At 34.2% G+C, this 21688-nt stretch overlaps 1 protein-coding gene across 1 annotated transcript in view; it reads left to right on the top strand.

The window, feature by feature from the left end:
- LOC148824861 (guanylate-binding protein 5-like) overlaps positions 1 to 18381 on the top strand; it is a 32458-nt gene extending 14077 nt beyond the window's left edge. The window contains exons 5-8 of the mRNA XM_088926464.1: positions 1695 to 1987; positions 3038 to 3209; positions 11246 to 11325; positions 17385 to 18381. Of these exons, the coding sequence (XP_088782590.1) occupies positions 1695 to 1987; positions 3038 to 3209; positions 11246 to 11325; positions 17385 to 18140 (1301 nt within the window). The 3' untranslated portion in view covers positions 18141 to 18381. The remainder of the gene's footprint in view (positions 1 to 1694; positions 1988 to 3037; positions 3210 to 11245; positions 11326 to 17384) is intronic.
- The last annotated feature ends 3307 nt before the right edge of the window (positions 18382 to 21688 follow it).

The following is a 21688-nucleotide window of genomic DNA, read 5'->3' on the forward strand; positions in this document are numbered from 1 at the left end:
GAGGAACTGACAGTGCTGGTCGGAGATTAGTGTTGCCACCTTACTGAAGAAGGATGAGCCAGGGGACCTGCTGCAAAGGATGTTGGGGTGGAGGGAGGGGTCTGTTACATTGGCACATTGAAAATGTCTCCATTTTCATCCTTTGTTTTAGCATATTTATGGGACAAATTAACCTCTTTTATACTGGGAGGTAATAAAATATCATACATGGTTTTGGTTCCCCAGAATTATATAGTGTATTCAAGAGTGATCATTAAATGAGTAAACTAAGATGTCAATGCATAGAGAGACTTGGCTGAAGCCATGTTCCCAGGCTATAGGGCGAGGAAACTTTAAGCCCAGTTCAGAGAAGAGTGAGGGGCTGGTGCAGAGGTGGAGACAGGGGGAGGAATGAATTCATGAGCAAGGAGGAGAAAACCTTTACGTTTACAGTATATACACTGATATACACTGATCATTGTGTCAGTGCTGGTGCACATTAAATAAATAATAGTAAGGAAAAATCGTCACATTTTGTAGCAATAATGTTTTGTGATTGTATGTATGATTCTTCTTCTTATATTACCTTGAAGAAACTAGAATTTAAAATGCTGTCCTCATCAGAATTCAAAGAACAAATAATTAAATTGCAGATTTCTAATTGCAGTTTCATTTTTATTCCTCAGTTTCTGGTGAAAGATGTGATATTTTCCCTGAAAATACTTATTTGCTTTGTTACATTTTCGTGCAGAAATGTGTTTTTTTTTTAAATAGGGACAACCAATGAATTTTTACGTCATTAATGTTTCAAATAATTCTGAATGTTATCACTGCAATTGTTGCAACACTAATGTGTTTCATTACTGTATATTGATAGTAATAATATGAAAAGTGTGTTAATGAAAGAATGTGTATTTTTTAATTAAGGAAATTACTTCAGGAATGCTCACAAATTAGAGCAGCTGAGGGAAAATCCATCTTTGTTTTTAATGTTGTAAACGACATTAAAAACTAATTTTATTAATTTCTGAAAAATCAGTTAACCAAATGTAAAAACTTGTCTCAGCACTTATTTTACTGCTGAGAAATATAAGAATATTAGATATATTCTTATATATATAAGATATAAGAAGAATATAATATATATAAGATATAAGAAGTGAGATATAAGCAATCTTCTGGGAAGAAGTCAAAATGTAATCTCACCCCCTTCACCAGGTGGAAGAAGATTTCCCAGAGAGAAAGAAATGCTTCTGTAATATCAAAAAAGTCCATGTGGCCACTGACAGCAGCACCTGGAGGACACAAAGATTCTCCAGTATTGGACTCATTCAGTGAAGAAAGGAAACTCAGCCCCTTGGTCTTTAATTTCTTTTGACATGTTGCCCCAACTTTATGTCTGGGAATGTCAATCAGATGTGTCTCTTAATGCCTCAAAGTGCAAATATGGATCTCACACAAAGCATTATAAATATTAATGTTTACTGCCCTGTAATATTATTAAATATTTTTAAAATCCAGGAAATATTACAAAGAACTTTTCATTATTTTATTTAGTGTTTGAGGCATTAAAAGCATTACAGGTGCTGTCAGTTCCAGTAATTACTGGTTGTATTTTTATGGTTTTTTAGTATAAATATACACATTTTGTTTGTTCTCATTTGCTTAATCTCAACATATCACCACCTGACATTACTCTTTTCCCCTCTGTGAAGCTGTTGTGGAGCTGGCTCGCTCCTACATCAACATGCTGAACAAACAAGACAATGTCTGTCTGACAGTAGCTGCTCTGGAAATGAATGAGGCCTGGATAAACAAAACATTTCTATTAGCAAAAGATAACATGGAAAATATTGTAACAGAGATGGAAGTTCACCTTCCACACAATGAAGATGCACTGTGCAAAGACTACAATGAAAAATGTGACAAAGTAATTGAGGAGTTCATGAAAAAGCTGGAATATACCAGTGGCATGAATCAAAAGGAAGAAAAGAAGAAGGAGTTACAGGTAAATCTAAAAAATAAAGTTTGTCAGTAAATACTAAATACTAAATTAAAATATCAGTAGAGAATGAATACTGTACTTGATTTCATTGTTAAATAGTTCTAACTTGTTTACTTTGTTTATAAAAAGCATACACATTTGCTACATATAAATATCAATAAGGCTGAAATGCTAATATTTTCTGAAAACCTGAATATCTCCCATCTTCCTAAATAATTTTTTAATCTAGTGAAAATAATTACACTGTTTATTGAAGAGCAATGAAAGTATAAGTGTCTAGGTTTTACATTAATAGCTCCTTCATTGCATACATGAATATTAATTAGTCAGCAGATAGGTGTGTTATATGTTCTTTGGGATAGCAAAATACTGAGCTCAAAGCACAGATGACCGATGTTAACGAGTTCCTTAAAAATCTGTATAAAAAGCCAAAATACATGGGTTTTTTATGCAAGAATGGTGAAGGTTTGCCCTGCTTGAGTAAAACAAATTGCCTGGTTAACAACAAGACTCATTCATGCCATCAGTAGTCCAGGAAAAAAAAACAGACAACCACAGAGGTATTTACTGATCTTTAGGAAGTGATGTAATAGAGAATTAGAGTACCAGAGGTGAAGGAGACATTGGTTGCTCCATTTTAAAATCAACTGTGTCACATTAAGGAACAGCAATGCATTGCAACACATTCACCAATATTTCCCAAGTAACATTCGCCTCCTAAATTAATTTTCATCATGCCATGCTGTGTGTTGTATCACATTTCACAAAAGTTTTTCAAATTGTTTTATCATTAACAGAAAAAGAATACATAGATGCACAAGTTTGATAATAAAATAAAGGGAAAAGTGACATTATGGTTTTGTATGCCTTAGTAGATATGGTCTAGTGCAGAAAAAGGAAAGAACAAAGTGTATATCTTCATTGAAGCAGCAAACATATTGTTAATTGAAACTTTAGGAAAAGCACTTTAGGAAACCTGTAATTATTGTTTATATTCCCTTTTCTTTGCTTATTAAAACATGAATTTCCATCAAATTTTACCATTCCACTTAGAAACTGAAAGACCAATGGCTGAATGAACTTTGTAAAAAGAATTGCATGAAAAGATTTACGAATCTAAAGGATAAATACACTAGAGGTCTTCAGAATCACAAAGACAAAGAAATATTTAATGAAACAATGAAGAGCATAAAGAAGATCAGAGAAGAATACTTCAGGTTTCACAGTAAGTTAAATTGTCGGCTCAATTTAATTGAAAACAATACTTTTAAAGTTGTTTTATCAATTGTTACAGTTTACTTCTGTTTTTTTAAGAACATTTCAGTACACAAAGAATGAGCTCCCATGGTGCTCTTAGTTTTTGGCCTGACGTGCTTTGTGCACTTGAGTGTTTAAACTCAGTGTTTAAACTTGTTTCCACAAGGCTGTACCTTTAAACTGTTGCTTGGTATGACTGCAGACCAGCAATTGACTTTAAGTTGTCTTGTGTCTTCCACAAACGCAGCAGAAAGTTAATTCTCTGCTCAAGGATCGTGGTATATTTATATGATACAGTATACAGTATATACAGAAGCAGCCATTCAAGGTTCACAGTACAAACCCGTACCGCACGCAACTAACCACAAGCATATGCCGCGGTAAGTGATTGGCTGTCCAAAAATACAGACAGGGGCACTCGTGGTGCATTGGTCAGTAGTGAAAAGATTTAATCATTTAATCTCTTTACTGTGCACATTTTAATCTGCTTAGTATTGAATATTTATATGGAATTTTACCACTAAAGGGAAATTTTAGTAGCTGAGCATAAAAAGAAGAGGAACATAACGCATCTGAAGGTCATAAACGATATTAATTTAGGAACATAAACATATTACTGTATGCAAACTGTACTGTATATGGCTGGTCTTGGTATTTTAAAGAAAAAATACACACCAGTATTCCATTTCTCCCTAAACATTTTAAGCATCAAAGTCTTACAGTACATGTGGTTATTTTGAAACGTTTTTACTTGCTCCTTCTGACCATATTACTGTACATTTATATACTTTGTGAAAAATTGATCTTTTTAACCTTTGCTAATACGCTCGTTATCGAATAAACAAAAGCATACTTTTAGAATTGGATAAATAGGGAATAAAAAATGGATTTGTGTATCTAAATAAATTAATAACGGTATAACTATAGTTCTATATTGATATGTGTATTGCTGTTTCAGTGGATGTCTTATGATTCGCCTTGGTGGCGTAACAGCTTAAGTGACTGATGTATAAGCATGAGGTTGGATGTTTCAATCCAGCAAACTCTGTGAGTTTTCTTTTAACAAATAAACATTTCTTTGAAAAACTTAAATAGAAAATATTATGGACACTACAGTATATTGACATTTTTTATATTGCTAAATATCACATGTTCGTACTGTATGTACACAGCGGTACCACAGGTTGTAGGGCGTAAATCCACATGAGCCCGAAAGCCCTACATTAACGTTGTGCATTTGCCTGGCGCTGCGCGGTTTACATCTCTCTCTGCAGGAGTGCTGGCTGTGCCGAATTAAACCGGTTTCACTGTTTTTTTCAAAGTAGGATAGGACGAGTCTTCCAGCAAAAGACACTCCACCTTCCCCCACGGACACATGTTTTCTTAGTAAAACAGGTTCACAGTGCGAAGCTGTGTCAGTCTTATGTGTAAAGAAAATCGGTTTGAACACCATGGGGGCTGTTTTTAATAAGCTGCTGAGTAAAGAATAGGAATTTTCCTGCTGTCAGCAGTATTGTGTATATAGTTTTTTTGTACAGGCTGTGAAAAGTTTCACAAAAAGAGGTCTTTAAAATTAGGCTGGTCAAATGATTATTTTAATTCTTAAAAAATAAATAAAAAACAAGATATAATGATGTGTTCCTACTTAGACATTGCACGACTTTAAAAGCTTAAAAAACAGGTTTCGATAGTTAATAACCACTTGATTTTTCTTCCTCGTGATCAGCTTAGAATCTCTGTTTACACTGTAAGGTTTTTACTACTTAATTAAACGTTTAAAATACACGAATTTCATAAAAACAACACACGTATCGAATAAAAAAAAATATTCTGTTATCTTCCTGGTATGTAGAACAGATCAGCAGGTTTTTTTCCCCCTATCAGAGGCTCTGAAAACAGTGTTCTGCCCACTGCACTGTGTCAGAGGGAGAGGTAGCATTGGAAAGGAGAAAGCGCGGAGCTCAATAATGCACAATGGCTGTGAAGCACCAATTGCGTTCATAACTTAGTGTTTAAAATTAAACAACGTAAATAATTTTCTTTGACTTCTAAGTCCCTTTATTATCATCAAGCACAGGTTTCTTCTTCGATACCATCGTCAGACAAAGCAGGAACTTATTGTACATTACATGTGGAAAGATTACAGATTACAGATTTTAATCGTCTTTAATTTTGTTATACATTTTAGAAAAGTTTCATCTACGCATACACCACAAAACTATTTTCGATTGTATTTCTGAATGCTATGTATAAAAAACTTTTGAATGGCTGCATCTGTATTACAGACATTTACAACAAAGACATATCATAAAACATTTACATATATTGTTAAGTTATTACTTTAAATATATACTTTAAATTACTGTAAATATATTACTTTATTTTATATAACACCTTTACAACTGGCATCTCAAAGCAATACAGGATTCTGGCTATCAAATTCTGAACATATTGGAGATTGCTCAGTGTGGAGTTAAATAACCTAGTGAACAGGTTGTGCATCTATTAATTGTATTGAAAAAAGCCTTTCTTGATTTCTCTAGTTCCTAGTTTCTCTATGTTCCCTTTAAAATAAACGATTATCCCACAATGCTGTGTACTACATGGCCGGTAGGGAAACTAAAGGGAAACTTTAGTAGCTGAGCATAAAAAGAAGAGAAGCATAAAGCGTGTGATGGTCATAAACTATATTAATTTAGGAACTGCATCAGAGATATTTTTTTAACTGCACTACATTGGGGAGAATCAGTATAGCTTACATTTATATAGAATGTATAGAAATACATTTTTCCTGCATCAAAGTTTAACTCGTTCAGAGTGCCCTACATTACAGACCCAGTGCTGCAAGGTAGCAATGCTAACCACTTCACCACCGTTAAAAATGGATGGATATCTTAGTTATCTTTCTAATTCACAGGTTTGCATGCATAATTTAATTTTGAGAGCCACTGAGACATCTGGTACTACTGTTGTATTTATGAAAAAAAACATACAAAAAGCATACTAACAACTGTGCCATCCTATTCCTTAGTTAACAAATTTTATTTTTATAAACAGTTAACATTTTTAGCAAAATATTTTGAATTATATTTACCCTATTTTTTCTTTAATTTTGTATTTAACTTATTTTATGATAGAAAGATTAAATGTATATTTGAACAATAAAAATATGGTATTACAAGATGTGGGGAAAAGTGCAACAATTTATTACAGTGCTAAATTTAATATTATTGATTACTAATAGTTTATGCTAACACCTAACTTTCTTAAGTAGATGTATTAAAAACAGGTGGGTAGCTGCGTCAGCATGCGTAGGCTGCAAAGGAACAAGTAATAGGTTTATTCCATGCTGAAAAAAAGAAGAAAGAGAACACAACGTTTCGGCCGTGGAGCCTTCTTCAGGTATTAAAAACAGGTTTGCCCAGCCTAAGAGGTGGGGTCAGCTGACACTCCTCCATACACTCAAGTGAAAAATTAATAATGCCAATGTAAACGTCAAATTCTCTCTCGCTTTGGCGAATGAGAATTCTGTCTGGCATTGCCAGATTTTGAAAAAAATAAAAGTATTTTAATCAAGATGGGGGCAAGGAAGTCTTATCTATGACACCCTCCCTTATAAAATTAATGTGAAACAAACAAAAACTAAAAATAAGATACAATCTACAGACATTCACAACATAGACATATCATAAAACATTTACATATATTGTTAAATTATTACTTTAAATATATACATTGAGTTACTGAAACAGCTCGTTAATAAAATGGTCGCAATTTTGTTCTTATTTGGAGGCAGGGATATTCTGACAACAATTGATTTAAAGACGATCTGTCAAAGTGCAATGAAATACAATGTTGTTGTTGTTGTTATTGCTGTTTTTATCCTGTAAAGCGCTTTGAGAAGCCACCTTGAAAGGTGCTATATAAAGGCGCTATATAAGGGTGCTGATTCTTATGGAATGTGTTTCTTTCTTCTTTTTTTCAGCATGGAATAAACCTATTACTTGATTCTAATGGAAGCCCGATTCCACCAGGGATTAAAAAAAAAACACACACTCTCTTGTTTCAAGCACCATGTCTCTTCCCGATAAAAAGAGGAAACTTTTTACACTTTAACTCTTCAGTTCACAGCTAAATTTCACCAGAGCCACTCACTAATAGTTTATGCCAACACCTAACTTTCTTAACACACAGCGGTCCCCCCAGGTTCCAGTTAGTGCGTGATTACGCATCAGTGAAAAACCGGAGGTTTAAATAAAAAGAATTAGCTCACTGATAGTTTTATGTGGAGGCTGTGAACATTTTCACAAGTCATGGTCTTCAAAGTGCATTTGTTTTGAAGGCTTTCTGTGTTTCCCTTCCAAATATATGGACAGAAGAATATTCGAGCGTGGTCAAATAAATGGCTTAAAAACAACATAGTGAAGGCTGTGAGTTATGTGAGTCAGATTAAGAATGAATAAAAGCATTTTATTAAAAACGCGTTTGCGTTTGTCTGGGTGCTGTAAGAAAACACATTCCATAAGAATCAGCGCCTTTATATAGCGCCTTTAAAGGTGGCTTCTCAAAGCGCTTTACAGGATGAAAACAACAATAACAACAACAACAATATTGTATTTCATTGCACATTGACAGATCGTCTTTAAATTAATTGTTGATTTAAAGTTTGACAGTAAATGTTTATATTGTAACGCATACAGCCTCCATTTCTTTATTAAATTTTTAAAAATTGTTTGCGCAGTCTAAGGGGGGGGGTCTGCTCTCATTGACAGCTGACACTCCTCCATACACTTAAGTGAAAAATTAATAATGCCAATGTAAACATAGTATTTACAATTTGTTGATAATAAAAATGTTAAGTTCTCTAAAGCTTTCTCAGTCAAGTACGATAGTTTACCCATGGAGCTGTGTAAGCATGCGAAGGCAGCAAAATATCAGCTAAATTTGAAGATGTGACACCGAAAATATTATTAATAACCTTTTAAATCTGAAGGGAGATCTAAACGGACCCCCACACGATCAGAGGGCAAGACGGTGATTATTCATTGTTATTAAAAAATGACTTAGATTCGAACATGTTGTGATATTTAGAAATATAAAAAAGTCAGTTAATTGTCCATAATATTGCTGTTTTATTTTTTCAAAGAAATGTTTGTTAAAAGAAAATTCATAGCACTAGCTGGATTCAAACAGCCTACCTCTCACTTAAAAGTCAGGCACTTAGACCATCACACCACTCACATGATGAGTGGAAAATTAAATCTTTTCGTTTTCAAAGAATGTGGACCAGGGTAATACTTTGAGTTTACAGCTTGTCCAAGGTCATCCATTATTAATACTATTAGTATTATCTTTGGTAAAGACTTTGATGGCGACAGCTCAAACGCTGTACATGAGAGGTTGAGCTTTATTAGCTCCAGCTTGCGGAAATTCCAGATACTATTATTTTACTTGCGGTGCCATGCGGTATTATGCAAGAATATACGGTATTAATACAGTATTATACGGTAACGAGTTATACTGCGACAAGCGTTAAAACGCAGTATCGCCCGCTTGTTTTGAATGGCTGCTTCTGTAACTCCACCTGGCGGTTTTATAAGGTGATTCCGGATACTATTAACATAATCTAATTTCCAAGAGGTAAAATGCGGTATGACGTGAAATGACTTGTTATGACGCTTGTTTGATGCAACATGCCCACTGCGTTGTACCGCAGTGTACCCCGCTTATTTTGAATGGCTGTATCTGTAGGACAAAATATTTAATCTCCGCATCAAAGCATGAAAAATGATGTTGGAAGGCTTTAATATTGGATAAATTGAAAGCACTGGTCAGTTGAATTTACAGATTCCCTCTTGCATTATTTTAAGAGCTCATCTCACATTGATTGAAACACTTGTGTGTGTGTTTTTTTTTTAAGTATGAATACTTATTCAATCAGTTATTTTCTGGTTTATATCCATAATTCATTTGGCAGGATCTGTAGAATTGGCTACACTTCGATATTATAAAGTATTTTGTGCAGATCAATGGCATAAAATCCCAATTAAATACTCAATGATTCCATATTGTAACCCAATAATACATAAATATATCCAACGGGAGTGAATACTTTTGATAGATAATGTATTAATTATATAAATAATGAGGCAGCAGCAGAGTGAATTCTGAGGTTTACAGAAATATTTGGGCCATTATTTTGAAGAAATTACTTCCATCACCACCATCAGAATGACAGTGACCTGAAACACACCATCCCAGCAAACCTCGAGTTATCTCAGACAGTCCAAGTCAAATCCAATTGAGCAGCATTTAATATAATGGGGGGGGGGGGAATAGAAAGAATGGACAAAACTATCCTGTTTTGCTCATTAAAACATCTTATTAAAGCATCTCAAGTGATTACGTTTTTAACTTAAAGTGGATGTGTCTCGGTACTTATGGTGACTTGAAATCAATGGAACACAAAGTAAGTTGTTGTTATAATCTGATCAAACGTATGCATAACTTACCCAGAAATAACATATGGATGATTTACCAGGAATAAAATAACTCCCCAGCGTTATGCAAGATTTACATAAATCCAACATTATGTAAAATCCTGACCTGGGCGAAATAAAGACTTATTAAATATGAATTTTCTTTTAGCTTTATTTACACATTTTAACAGACAGCCTCCAAGTAAAAACCAAATGCTCCTACCTTCTGAAAGTACAAACTGAAAACCTTGAAAAATGGGCTGAATTATTCTAATTATTTCCATAATCTTAGATGTAGAAGTCAGACATGTTGGTCTGTAATCACACTTGGGTCAGTTTCTTCACTCTTCTTGTGGCTGGGCTCTATACTGGCAGTGAGCCTGACTGGAGCAGCTGTTGGCTCATCAGAACCCCTTCACTGCAGAACATTATTGTGCTCTTCTGCCATGCCTTCCTGATTTTCTTGTTGAATAACCTCATGCCTTACAGGAGAGTCAGGGCAAGCTATAGGATCACCTTATATTCTGCATTTTATTGAATACTCTGGTGAGATTCTGCCTTGTTAGAGTATTCATTAATTTTAATTGATTAAAAAAACAATATAATCATCTCTTACAGGTGGTTAGTAATTTTTAAGTTAAAAAAAAGTTTCCTTAACTCAGTATATCTTGAGGAGAAGGGGACACAGAATCTCAGTCTGGTTACCAAAAAAAAATTGTTCAAATATTTAGTTTGTTAGTTTACAGTTTTCTTTCCTACTGATGGCAGAGCTGAAATCCGATGGAAGTAGATCCCAGACACAGTCCAATGTTCTAAGCAAGCCTTCCTTCAAGCCAATTGAAAACCAGTTCAAGAGGCTTACACATTAAGCACTAATACCTTCAACACTGTGCTATGGTTTACCTGTTCTAGAGAATTACCTTTATCAGTTCATGTGATATGAATGTCATGAATGTGAACTCAACAATCTCTCCTTTCTGGTGTGAGATAATAGCAATTTATTTAGGTTCTAGGACTCACAGAATACAAAGAGATTTCACTTCTGACAGCTTAGTCTTTCCTGTTGTACATGCAAAGATGTTCTTTCTATCCAAGATCCAAAACTGTATGAGATGTATCCGATTTGTTTGACTTTTAGTGCTGTCCTAAAATTATACAATCATTATTTTCATTTGAACTAACCTTTCATTTTTTTAATAATCCTGTCCTGTTGTATATTGAATCGACAAAACACTGTGATTAATGAATACAAAGTTTTGCTATTTTTTACTGGTGCTTGTACTGTATTACAGGGGTTGTCATGCATTAAGATTCCAAAACAAAAAAAATTAAAATTTCTGAAATTCTCACTGAACTTAATGAACATAAAAGGTATCAGTCATTCACTTGAGAACTATACATGTGTTTATAAAGACACATTTTCTAAAGATTGTGTACATCTTTAAACATTGATATTCACAGGCTACGTTTTTTGTTAATGTGCTTTATGCTGTTGGAGTAAAGCACTTAAAATGTTTTCATTTAGGGTCTGATGATATAAGCAAGACTGTGTTTTCTGAACTTGGCACCCTTCACCTGGACCCTTTGCTTAAAGACTCCTTGAAGGTAAATGTCATTAAATTAAAAACTTCTTATTGAATTGTTTGGTCCACCGGTTTACTGAAAGACCTATTACAGAATAGTGGTACTATTGATACAGATGCAGCCATTCAAAATGGCGGTACAAACCCGCAGTACGGTAATCTACCCACAAGCCACCGCAGGGCACCGTAGGGCACCACGATAAGTGATTGGCTGGCCAAAATGACCGACAGGGGCACTCGTGGTGCATTGGTTGGTAGTGAAAAGATTTAATCATTTAATGTCTTTACTGTGCACATTTTTATCAGCTTAGTTTTGAATATTTATATGGAATTTTACCACTAAAGGGAAATTTTAGTAGCTGAGCACAAGAAGAAGAGGAGCATAATGCATCTGAAGGTCATAAACGATATTAATTTAGGAACATAAACTTTACTGTATGTACGTAAACTGTACTGTGTATGGCTGGTCTTGGTAGTTTAAAGAAAAAATACACACCAGTCTTCCATTTCTCCCTAAACATTTTAAGCATGAAAGTTTTATGAAACGGTACCCAAATCTGCGATTGCTGTATAGGATGAATTTTAATCTTAAAAAATTATTTAACACGAAAATTAAGCTGTTTACATCTTCCGCCTGAGAACAGTCACCCGTTGCTACCCAACGCAGAAACACAGCCACTAACTAGCAAAGAGAGGACATTAGCTAGCCAATATGATAAAGAAATAAATGATTATTTTGTTTATTTCTTTTGCACATTTATTTGAACATTTCCATCGATTGTACTAGCACTTGGAAACTGTCCAATCCCTAGTTCATCAGGCATTTTCTTTTACGCTGCGGGCATTCTCCCGGTCTGGTGCCGGTCTGTGTCTTCTAGGATATAATGCCAGGGAACTCTTGTTTTTATGTCCACTATAACAGACAATCTCCTTTGCTTTAACCGAGCATCTAACCCCTCTGATTGGAGAAAAAAGATGTGCTGGTTTGCTATACATACTGTACCAGGAAGATGATTTCTTTCTATTCGAAACGTGTATTTTAAAAGTTTAAGAAGTAAAAACCTTACAGCGTACACAGATTTCTAAACTGATCAGGATCGTTATCTTTGTCTTATCCATAATAATGTTCACCGCTCTGTCCAGCAAATTAGTAATAAACTTTATTTTATATAGCGTTTTAAACGAATAAGTAATTAGATTGCTCATAAACCTAATCACTTTTTCTACATAAACACAGCGTAATTGCTCTCTGAAAATGCTTTTTCTTTTTATTAAGGCTCAGATTTCAACTATAGATCGTATTATTATAAACTTTCTTGGAAAAATGTATTTTATGTAAACCATGTTTGCTATTAATTCATTTAGGGCTAGAATATGTTCATTGTCTTCCAATCGAGTCGAGTTGACATTAGAAGCTTGCCACGCCCGGACTGTTACACCAACTCATTAGCATGTTAAACCGATTTCATTGAGGAGCCTAGCTTTCTTAACTAGTAAGTACTGTACTTCCTTGGTTTTGGAGGGGGAGGTGTCTTTCGCTGGAAATCCCGCCCCCTTCTACTTTGAAAATACCTGTGAAACCGGTTTAATTCGTCACAGCCAGCACTCCCGCAGAGAGGGGGGTTGTACTCGTTAATGTCTTAGCCGGAACACATCATTATATCTCATTTTGTATTTCTATAAAAAAATCGTTTGCCCAGCCTAACACTATTATTGTTATTGTTTTTATCCTGTAAAGCGCTTTAAGGAGCACAGCTTTCTCACCACTTAGATTACTTTTTGATACCATCCTTACACAAAGCAGAAACTTCTTGTATTTTCCGATGACATACAAGTGGAAAGATTACAGATTTTAATCGTCTTTTTTCTGAACCAGGGAAAATCTGATCATGTTTCTCTATAACAATAATAAAAAACTTTATTTTACATATCACCTTTAAAAGTGGCATCTCAAAGCAATACAGTAGATGTAAACCACAGATTACAGAGTAAATACCCAGACAAATGCAAACGCGTTTTTAATAAAATGCTTTTATTCATTCAGCAGAGAGAGAGAGAGCGTAAAACCTGGGCGTAACAGCTGTTCCTTTTTCTGATCACTCGCTCTCTGGATAAACGTCTCACCTGTCCTGTTCTTTGTTTTCCTAATTTGCTGATTATGCCTTCTGCGATCCACTCCTGCCCTCACACCTAAAGAAAACTATATTAAATTTCTTTGCGCGGTCCATTGTGCAATTAACCCTTGTATGTGCTGTCCTTAAGGTGATATCATATAAAGGTGATATGTAAAATAATGTTTTTTATTATTATTATAGAGAAACATGATCAGATTTTCCCCGGTTCAGAAAAAAAGAGTTTGTCACTAGTATACTTTTAATACAGTCTTTGCTGTGCTCTATAGGATCCTTGTGAAATTTCGAGCTCTGGTTGAATGATAAGTGTCGCAGTTTAAATAATTTTCGTAGTTGGAAATTATGAAACGCTCTGTTAAAAGCAAGGGAGTTTTTGTGTCCGTTACAGTAAAAGAAAATGCCTGAAAGAGTAGGGCTTGGACAGATTCCAAGTTTTTTTTGCAATTTACGTTGCATTGTGCATTGTGCTGCTGTAATACAGTTTAAAATAATTAAAACTCTAAACTGTATCAGCTTTATTTCTGGGTTGCAATTTTAAAAAAGTCAAAAACCGCACTCAAAATGCAATTTAGAGCTTTCTGGCAAGAGGAGACACCCAAATTAATAATGTAACATGCCACTGTTTGTGTATGAACAAGGTTATATTGCTATTTCCTTAGATACGCGATTAAAAAAAAATTAAAAAAATTTGAATCCCCGGCGGAACACATTCCATAAGAATCAGCGCTTTTATATATCGCCTTTAAAGGTGGCTTCTCAAAACGCCTTACAGGATAAAAACAGCAATAACAGCAACAACAACAATATTGTATTTCATTGCATTTTGAAAACCAAGTAATAACTTAACTATATGTGCAAACGTTTTATGATATGTCGCTGTTGTGAATGTCTGTGGAGTGTATCTTATTTGCTTGTCTGTCCTGGGTCTCTCGCTCGCCCTCCCCCCTCTCTCCCTCAATTCAATTCAATTCAAGGTGCTTTATTAGCATGACAGATGGATACAATCAGTGTTGGGTATTTACTTTGCTTTGAGATGCCACTTTTAAAGGTGATATATAAAATCAAGGCTTTAACTTTCTTTAACTCCGCAAGTCTGAGTTCTCATGTCTGTCCTATCCGAATTTGAAAGTATTACAATATGTATCTTTATAGCAGGTGTACAGCCTTTTAGTATAGATTACACATTTCTAAAATGTATTTAAAAAATAAGAACGATTACAATGTAATCTTTCCATGTTTGATCCCAAGATCCCAAGAAAAATAAATCTAAACGGGGAGAAAGCTATGCTGAAAGTTTATTAAGATACTTAGAAGACAAAGATATCAATTTATGTTGCATTTGTCTGATTGTGAATCAAAAAACACATATATTTAAACCCGCGTTTGCGATTTAAATCAATATAAATGTTTATATTGTAACGCCTAGGTGACTATTCATTGTTATTAAAATGACTTAAATTCGATCATGTTGTGATATTTAGAAATATAAATTTGTTTGGTGCGAGTGAGGTCTTATTTAATCTCTGACGCAGGGAAACGTTTCATTTTTTCAAAGAAATGTTTGTTAAAGGATATTCATGGCTCCAGTGGGATTTGATCACAGACCATATGACATGGGAGTCAGGAACCTAACCAACTGCGCCACCGGCAAGGTCACATACCAAGTGCTGAAAAAGCACTACAGAAACATTATCAACAGACAATGTACAGCATGTATTATTCTTGTGTTGCGGTACATGAATATAATTATATCGTTATTAATTTCTTTAGATACGCGATTCCATATTATATTCCCTTTTAATCAAATTCTAAAAGTATGCTTGTTGACTCCGGTATCACGTTAGTTAAAGACTTCGATGCTTAAAATGTTTAGGCAGAAATGGAATACTGGTGTGTATTTTTTCTTTAAAGTACCAAGACCAGCCATATACTGTATGTTTATGTTCCAAAATTAATATCGTTTATGGCCTTCACATGCGTTACAGTATGCTCCTATTCTTTTTATGCTCAGCTACTAAGATTTCCCTTCAGTGGTAAAATTCCATATAAATATTCAATACTAAAACGGACACCGTAAAGACGTTTACTGTAAATCTTTCTACGACAGACCAACGGACCACGAGTGCCCCTGTCGGTCAACCAATCACGTACCGCGGTACCGCGCGTCATCGTGCGTCACAATGCGCAACGCCGTAGTCAATTACCTCCGGTACGTGTCTGTACCGCGCACTTTGAATGGCTGCATCTGTATGTTTTCTTTAAAGTACCGAGACCAGCCATATACTGTATGTTTAAGTTCCAAAATTAATATCGTTTATGGCCTTCACACGCATTACAGTATGCTCCTATTCTTTTTATGCTCAGGTACTAAGATTTCCTTTCAGTGGTAAAATTCCATATAAATATTCAATACTTAAACGGGCACAGTAAAGACATTAAATATACATATACATACTGTATACAGTACAGTTTGCATACGGTAATATGTTTATGTTCCTAAATCAATCTCTTTTATGAGCATGTGAAAGGCATGGTGAATCGATTCTCAAAAATTACTGTACTTTGCATGATTGGAAACAAATGCGTGATTGCGAAATGCTGTGGTATTACTTTTACAAAGACGGTCAATGAAAAAAAGAATGTGGACCAGGGCAATACTTTGAGTTTACAGCTTGTCCAAGGTCATTCATTATTAATACTATTAGTAATATCTTCGTTAAAGACTTTGATGGCGACAGCTCAAACATGAGAGGTTGGGCTTTATTAGCTCCACCTTGCGGAAATTCCGGATAGTATTATTTTGCTTGCGGTATTATAGGAGAATTTACGGTAACTCGCGGTAGACTGCGTAAAGCGCACCGCAAAATAATGCGGTATCGCCAGCGCATTTTAAATGGCTGCATCTGTATATAAATCACAACGTCTTTCACTAGTACAAACTTATGTGCAAAAATTGCTTAGGAAAATAAGATGCACAACATAAAGCATTGGAGAAATGCAAGAACACATTAAGAAACAGTCTTAAATAATCTCCTAATTTTGCAGTGCAGTTTTTCAGGGTTGAACCTAATTTACTCTCCAACTTTTTTGGAAAAAAGCTAAATATTTTAGAGGCCACAGCACACCATATTTATATATTAGTGTAATAAAAAAATTGATATGCTTTTGTATAAGACGGTTTAGTCATAACAGATATAATAGGTCATGATTGTAAACATTTAACTCACAAAGCAAAACAAATATCTGAATTTCACATTAATTAATCTGTGGAAGAATGTCAATACTTTTCTGAGGATGAATTAACAGACATAAACTGTTACACTAAGGAGAAATCAACTGAATGGATCTACTATCACTATCTTACCATCATCACAGATTCACTGAATAATACTTTAGGTTCTTGTCATTTTTTCCAAAACTGTAATTTATGATGTTTTAAATGAACACAACAGATCTGGTAATTGCATCTTAACGTAAAACATTTGAAAACACATAAAACTAAATCAGTATAAATATTTTATTTTTTTATTATGATAGCAGTTGGTACGCTATCAAAAAACTAAATAAACTGCATTTACCTTATTAATCACAAATTGGAAAAAAAATTTAAACCTGAAGGCACATGAAATCTGGTAGATATTTTCTGGATGTGATTAAATAACGCAATGAGAAACCTAAATATAGTCTGATCAAGGACCATTGATCACAGGACCATTTTCAGGGTCCTGTCTTGTGTGTCGAAGTACATGAGATATCAAAATGGTACAAATAAGATACAATGTTTTATTATGTAGTAATGTTCAAATGTAATGTTCTGTAAATGTATACTAATTGTATAATATATAATATCTAAAATAATTCTGATTCTTCTAGAGGTTGTATACAACAGTGTTCCTTTATGTTTAGTACAATGCATTGTTTTTTTTCTAATTTCTGTGTCTTTCAACAGACATTCACATATTACACAGTCCTTCTGTACCACAAAAAGAAGACAGAAATTGACAACTTTGTGGGATCTATGAAAACCCTGGCAGAGGGCATTGAAAAAACCCACAAGGGCACTGCAGTAGGCAGCATTGTGGGAGCTGGTGTTGGAATTGCAGGATCAGCTGCTACTATTGGTGGGATACTACTTGCTCCTTTTACTGCTGGTGCCTCTTTAGCACTTACAGTTGGAGGGGTTGCTGCAGGAGTAAGCGGTGGTGCCACTGTCCTAACCTCAGATCTCACTAAGTACTTTGTTACCAAGAACAAGACAGACGATGCTAAAAAAATTCAGGAAGAAATACAGAAACACATGAGGGAGCTCCAAAACATAATTGAATATGTTGGCCAAATGATGAAAGTATTTAGAGAAGATCATGCTTCTTACATTGAAAATATGGCAAATAATATGCTGTGTCAGTGCTTCCAGGCTGTGAACTTACTTGGGCCTTTAGATGACATTATAGCTGCAGGGGCCAACGTTGCAGGCCACGTTGTCAGAGTGGCTGGTGGAATTCTTGCCGCAGCCACCATGATTTTTGATATCATAATCATTAAAAATAAAGCAAAGGAATTCAAAGATGGTTCTGAAATTGCTAAACAAATAAATCATTTGATAACAGACGTTGAAAAGGATCTCAATCAAATTGATGAGCACATACAAAAGTTTGAAAAACTAAGTAGTACAATATGCTGTGATAATTTTGAAGATCTTGCTTGACCTATCAAAAACAATGATTAAAAGAAATTACAAAAGGAGTAAGAGATCAACCACACAAATTAAGAAAAAAAAAAACACAAATCGAAAAGTACAGGAAATAATGCAGTAGAACTTCAAAATACTGTAGTATCCACAGCATTGATCCACCCAAATTCCATGTAGAAGTAAAACAATCTTAAAGCATATTTGGTTCACAGTAAGATTCAGTTTCTAAAAGACACTTTGTCATGAAAGATGTCAATATCCACCAATGCAAATACGTTAATCGATGCACAGCAATCATCATTTTCTATTCACTGAACCTTTATGAATACTGTAAATAAATGAGTAAATTATTGCATTAAATGTATCAAATGCTACTAAATTGGAAAACAACACAATGCATTCAATTCAATGACTGTAAAATAAATGCAAATCATTCAAATTAATACTACAGCATTTCCAGAAATTTAAAAAATGATAATCAGACAAGCGAAGACATCAAAAGAAGAGACACGGTGTACGATACAAATGCTACAAAAGAAAGAAATGAGACTCTGGAAACTGTGTGAATGGATAATCTATTGTGAATCATGATGACACCATGCACAGAACCTTTAAACAACACTGCACTGTAGTCAGAAGGCTGCCTACACATCTGAAAGAGGACTTGCTATTACACAAAAAATTGTAGTCATTTAAGTCTGATAAAATCTTAATACAAATTGAAATTAATATTTAATATTCTCCTGTGTAATGACATTCAGAAATACTTCAGTCATGTATTTTGGATACATACTAGCTGAACACAAGTTTAAAATTGTGTATTGAATATTGTTCCATTTCTGTTTAACCTAATTCATATGTCTGTGAATAGAACATGCTTTATTTCTGTAGCCTAGACAGATCGCTGTGACTGAATGTATACTGTTTTCCTCTGTAACATGTTTAATATGTTTTTTAATAAGATATAAATGTGGGAGGTGGGAATGTAAACCAAGATACCCAGCCATGTTGTTAAAGTGGATTCATTGGATATTTTCAGGAAACAGCTGGATGGAATCCTCAGATTATCTGTTTTTGATTATTGTTTGATGTTGTTAAATAAAGAACTATCTTTGAAATTAATAACAAAAGTATATGTGCTTTTTGCTGAATAGTTAATTCACTTGTACAACATTAAATACAGTGCTCAAGCTGATTTTGACATTTCATCAAATACAACTAGAATGTGGTTTTGTTTATTATTTTAATTATAATTTTGCCATTGAGACATATTTTAAAAAAGGCATCTTCATCTCTTACTGTCTCTTCTTGTAAAAAAAAACACTTTCTTCTATATAATAACTTCCATTTTGTCTCAATCTTGTTCTAGTGTACTTCAAATCACCTTTTATAGATTGCAACTGGGAGTAATGTTCTAATAAAGGCTAAATATACAGATAACATACTTTGTATAACCATGTGAGATGTAAGGATACAGATGCAGCCATTCAAAATGCACGGTAGAACCCCGTACCATGTGAAATTATCTACAGTTATACCGCAGTACGTGATTGGCTGGCCAAAATGACCGACAGGCGGCACTCATGATGCATTGCTTGTCAGTGAAACGATTGCTTCATTTAATCTCTTAACTATGCATGTTTTAATCTGCTTAATATTGAATATTAATACGGAATTTTACAATTGAATGGGGAATTTCAGTAGCTGAGCATAAAAAGAAAAGGAGCATAACGTGTCTTAAGGACATAAACGATATTTATTTAGGAATATAAACATATTATGTATACTGTAAATGGCTGGTATTGGTAGTCATGCATGATTACTTTCTAAACATTTTAAGCAGTTCATCTCAGATGCATTTCCCGGTAGTGCAGTGGATTTGTCAATTGATAGTCTGTCTAGATGAACTGGGTTCAATACCTGCTTACTACACAAGTTTTTCTTCTAACAAATACTTTTTAAAAAATGAAATAGCAAATATAATGCACACTGTATTAAAATGTTTTTTTTTGTATATATATTATAACATATTCAATGTTAAATTATATTAATAATGGAATAAAAATGTGAATAAGGAAACGTGAATACTGTCAACTGTTCAACCAGTTTAATTCAAAACATTTTATTCAGTGGGGCAATTTAACAGACGCCTCAAGTCTTAACACGAAATCATATAGATTGTAATTAAAATCGAGAATAACAAAGCGGTACCTGGTTGCATTTTTAGAAACCTTAGTTTGAATAAACCAGATCCCAGGTGCAAGTGACTTCATAACGCGAGAAGGCATTATGCTATATTTTTTATGCATCAGTTGAAGCCTTCTGAAGTCTCTCAAAAACATAAAAATGTAACATAATATTGTGTGGCATGATGGGCAACTGATTCTTTTAATTTTAAAGAAAATCAAAACTAAGAAAAAACGTGTCTGCCTAAAACAGACACTGCATGATTTTAAAATCTAAATAGCTAAAAACACAAAATCCACTAAAAATGGGTGATTTTCCTTGTGATCAGATTAGAATCTTTGTGTTAGCTGTAATTTTTAAAAATTTTTAATTAAACATTTTAAACACTTTAATTTTGTAAACGCAACACACATTTCATACAGATACAGTACAATCACATTCTCATTTCTTCCCATGGTATGAAGAAACTTAGCAGGTCGCTGAGAAAATAATGCACCCACTGAGCTCAGTCAGAGAAGAGGTGGTGCTGTAAGAAGACTGTTCTGCAGCTTGCAGTGTTTATGGCACTGAGTGTGTCTGCCTTTAAAACATAGAAAAGGAATGTCAATCATTTAGTTTAACTTGAAATCTTTTAATTATCATTAAACATAGCTTTCTTACCAGTTAGTTTTATATTTGAAACCATCGTTAAACAAAACATTGTTGTACTTTCTAATGACATTACACATGGAAAGATGATACAGTTTAATCATTTTTATTTTTTTAAATACATTTTAGAAGAGTTTAATCTACACGGATATCACAGACTATTTTGGATTGTATTTCTGAATGTTAAGTCACAGTTCAATATTTTATATACATCTAAAAGTCAGGCATCAGGTGCATAACTATTAGTAATCAATAATTAGTATTAAAATTCTCACTGTGACAAATTGTTGCACTTCCGCATCTTGTAAAAACATTAATTTGCAAAACTGTGTTCAAATATACATTAAATCCGACTATAAAAACAAGTAAAATATTAACTTATAAAATAAAAAAGAAGGTAAAATATAATTTAAAATTAAACCAGGGTTAATTTTTTTTCTGTCTCTTGCTACTCTCTCTCACCCACTATGATTCAGACACAGAATGGTTAAAAATGGGAACAGGTCAGGCAGGCAGAGGGAAGGGGGAGGGGGGAGAAGGGAGGCGTCTTCCCACCTTTATGACTAAACTGCCAAAGAGAAAAGGCTTGAGAGACATACAGAGCCGAAAAAGTTTGGTGCCGTCTTCTCTGCTTTAAAGGTACACTCCTTGTGGAAGAATTTTCACCTCGGATATTTGCCCACCAGCTGACACACAGAACCAAACTGAATACAAAATGTACTTGCAAG

Source organism: Atractosteus spatula, chromosome 10, assembly GCF_055471065.1.
Source record: "Atractosteus spatula isolate fAtrSpa1 chromosome 10, fAtrSpa1.hap1, whole genome shotgun sequence".
Taxonomy (NCBI): Eukaryota; Metazoa; Chordata; class Actinopteri; order Semionotiformes; family Lepisosteidae; genus Atractosteus; species Atractosteus spatula.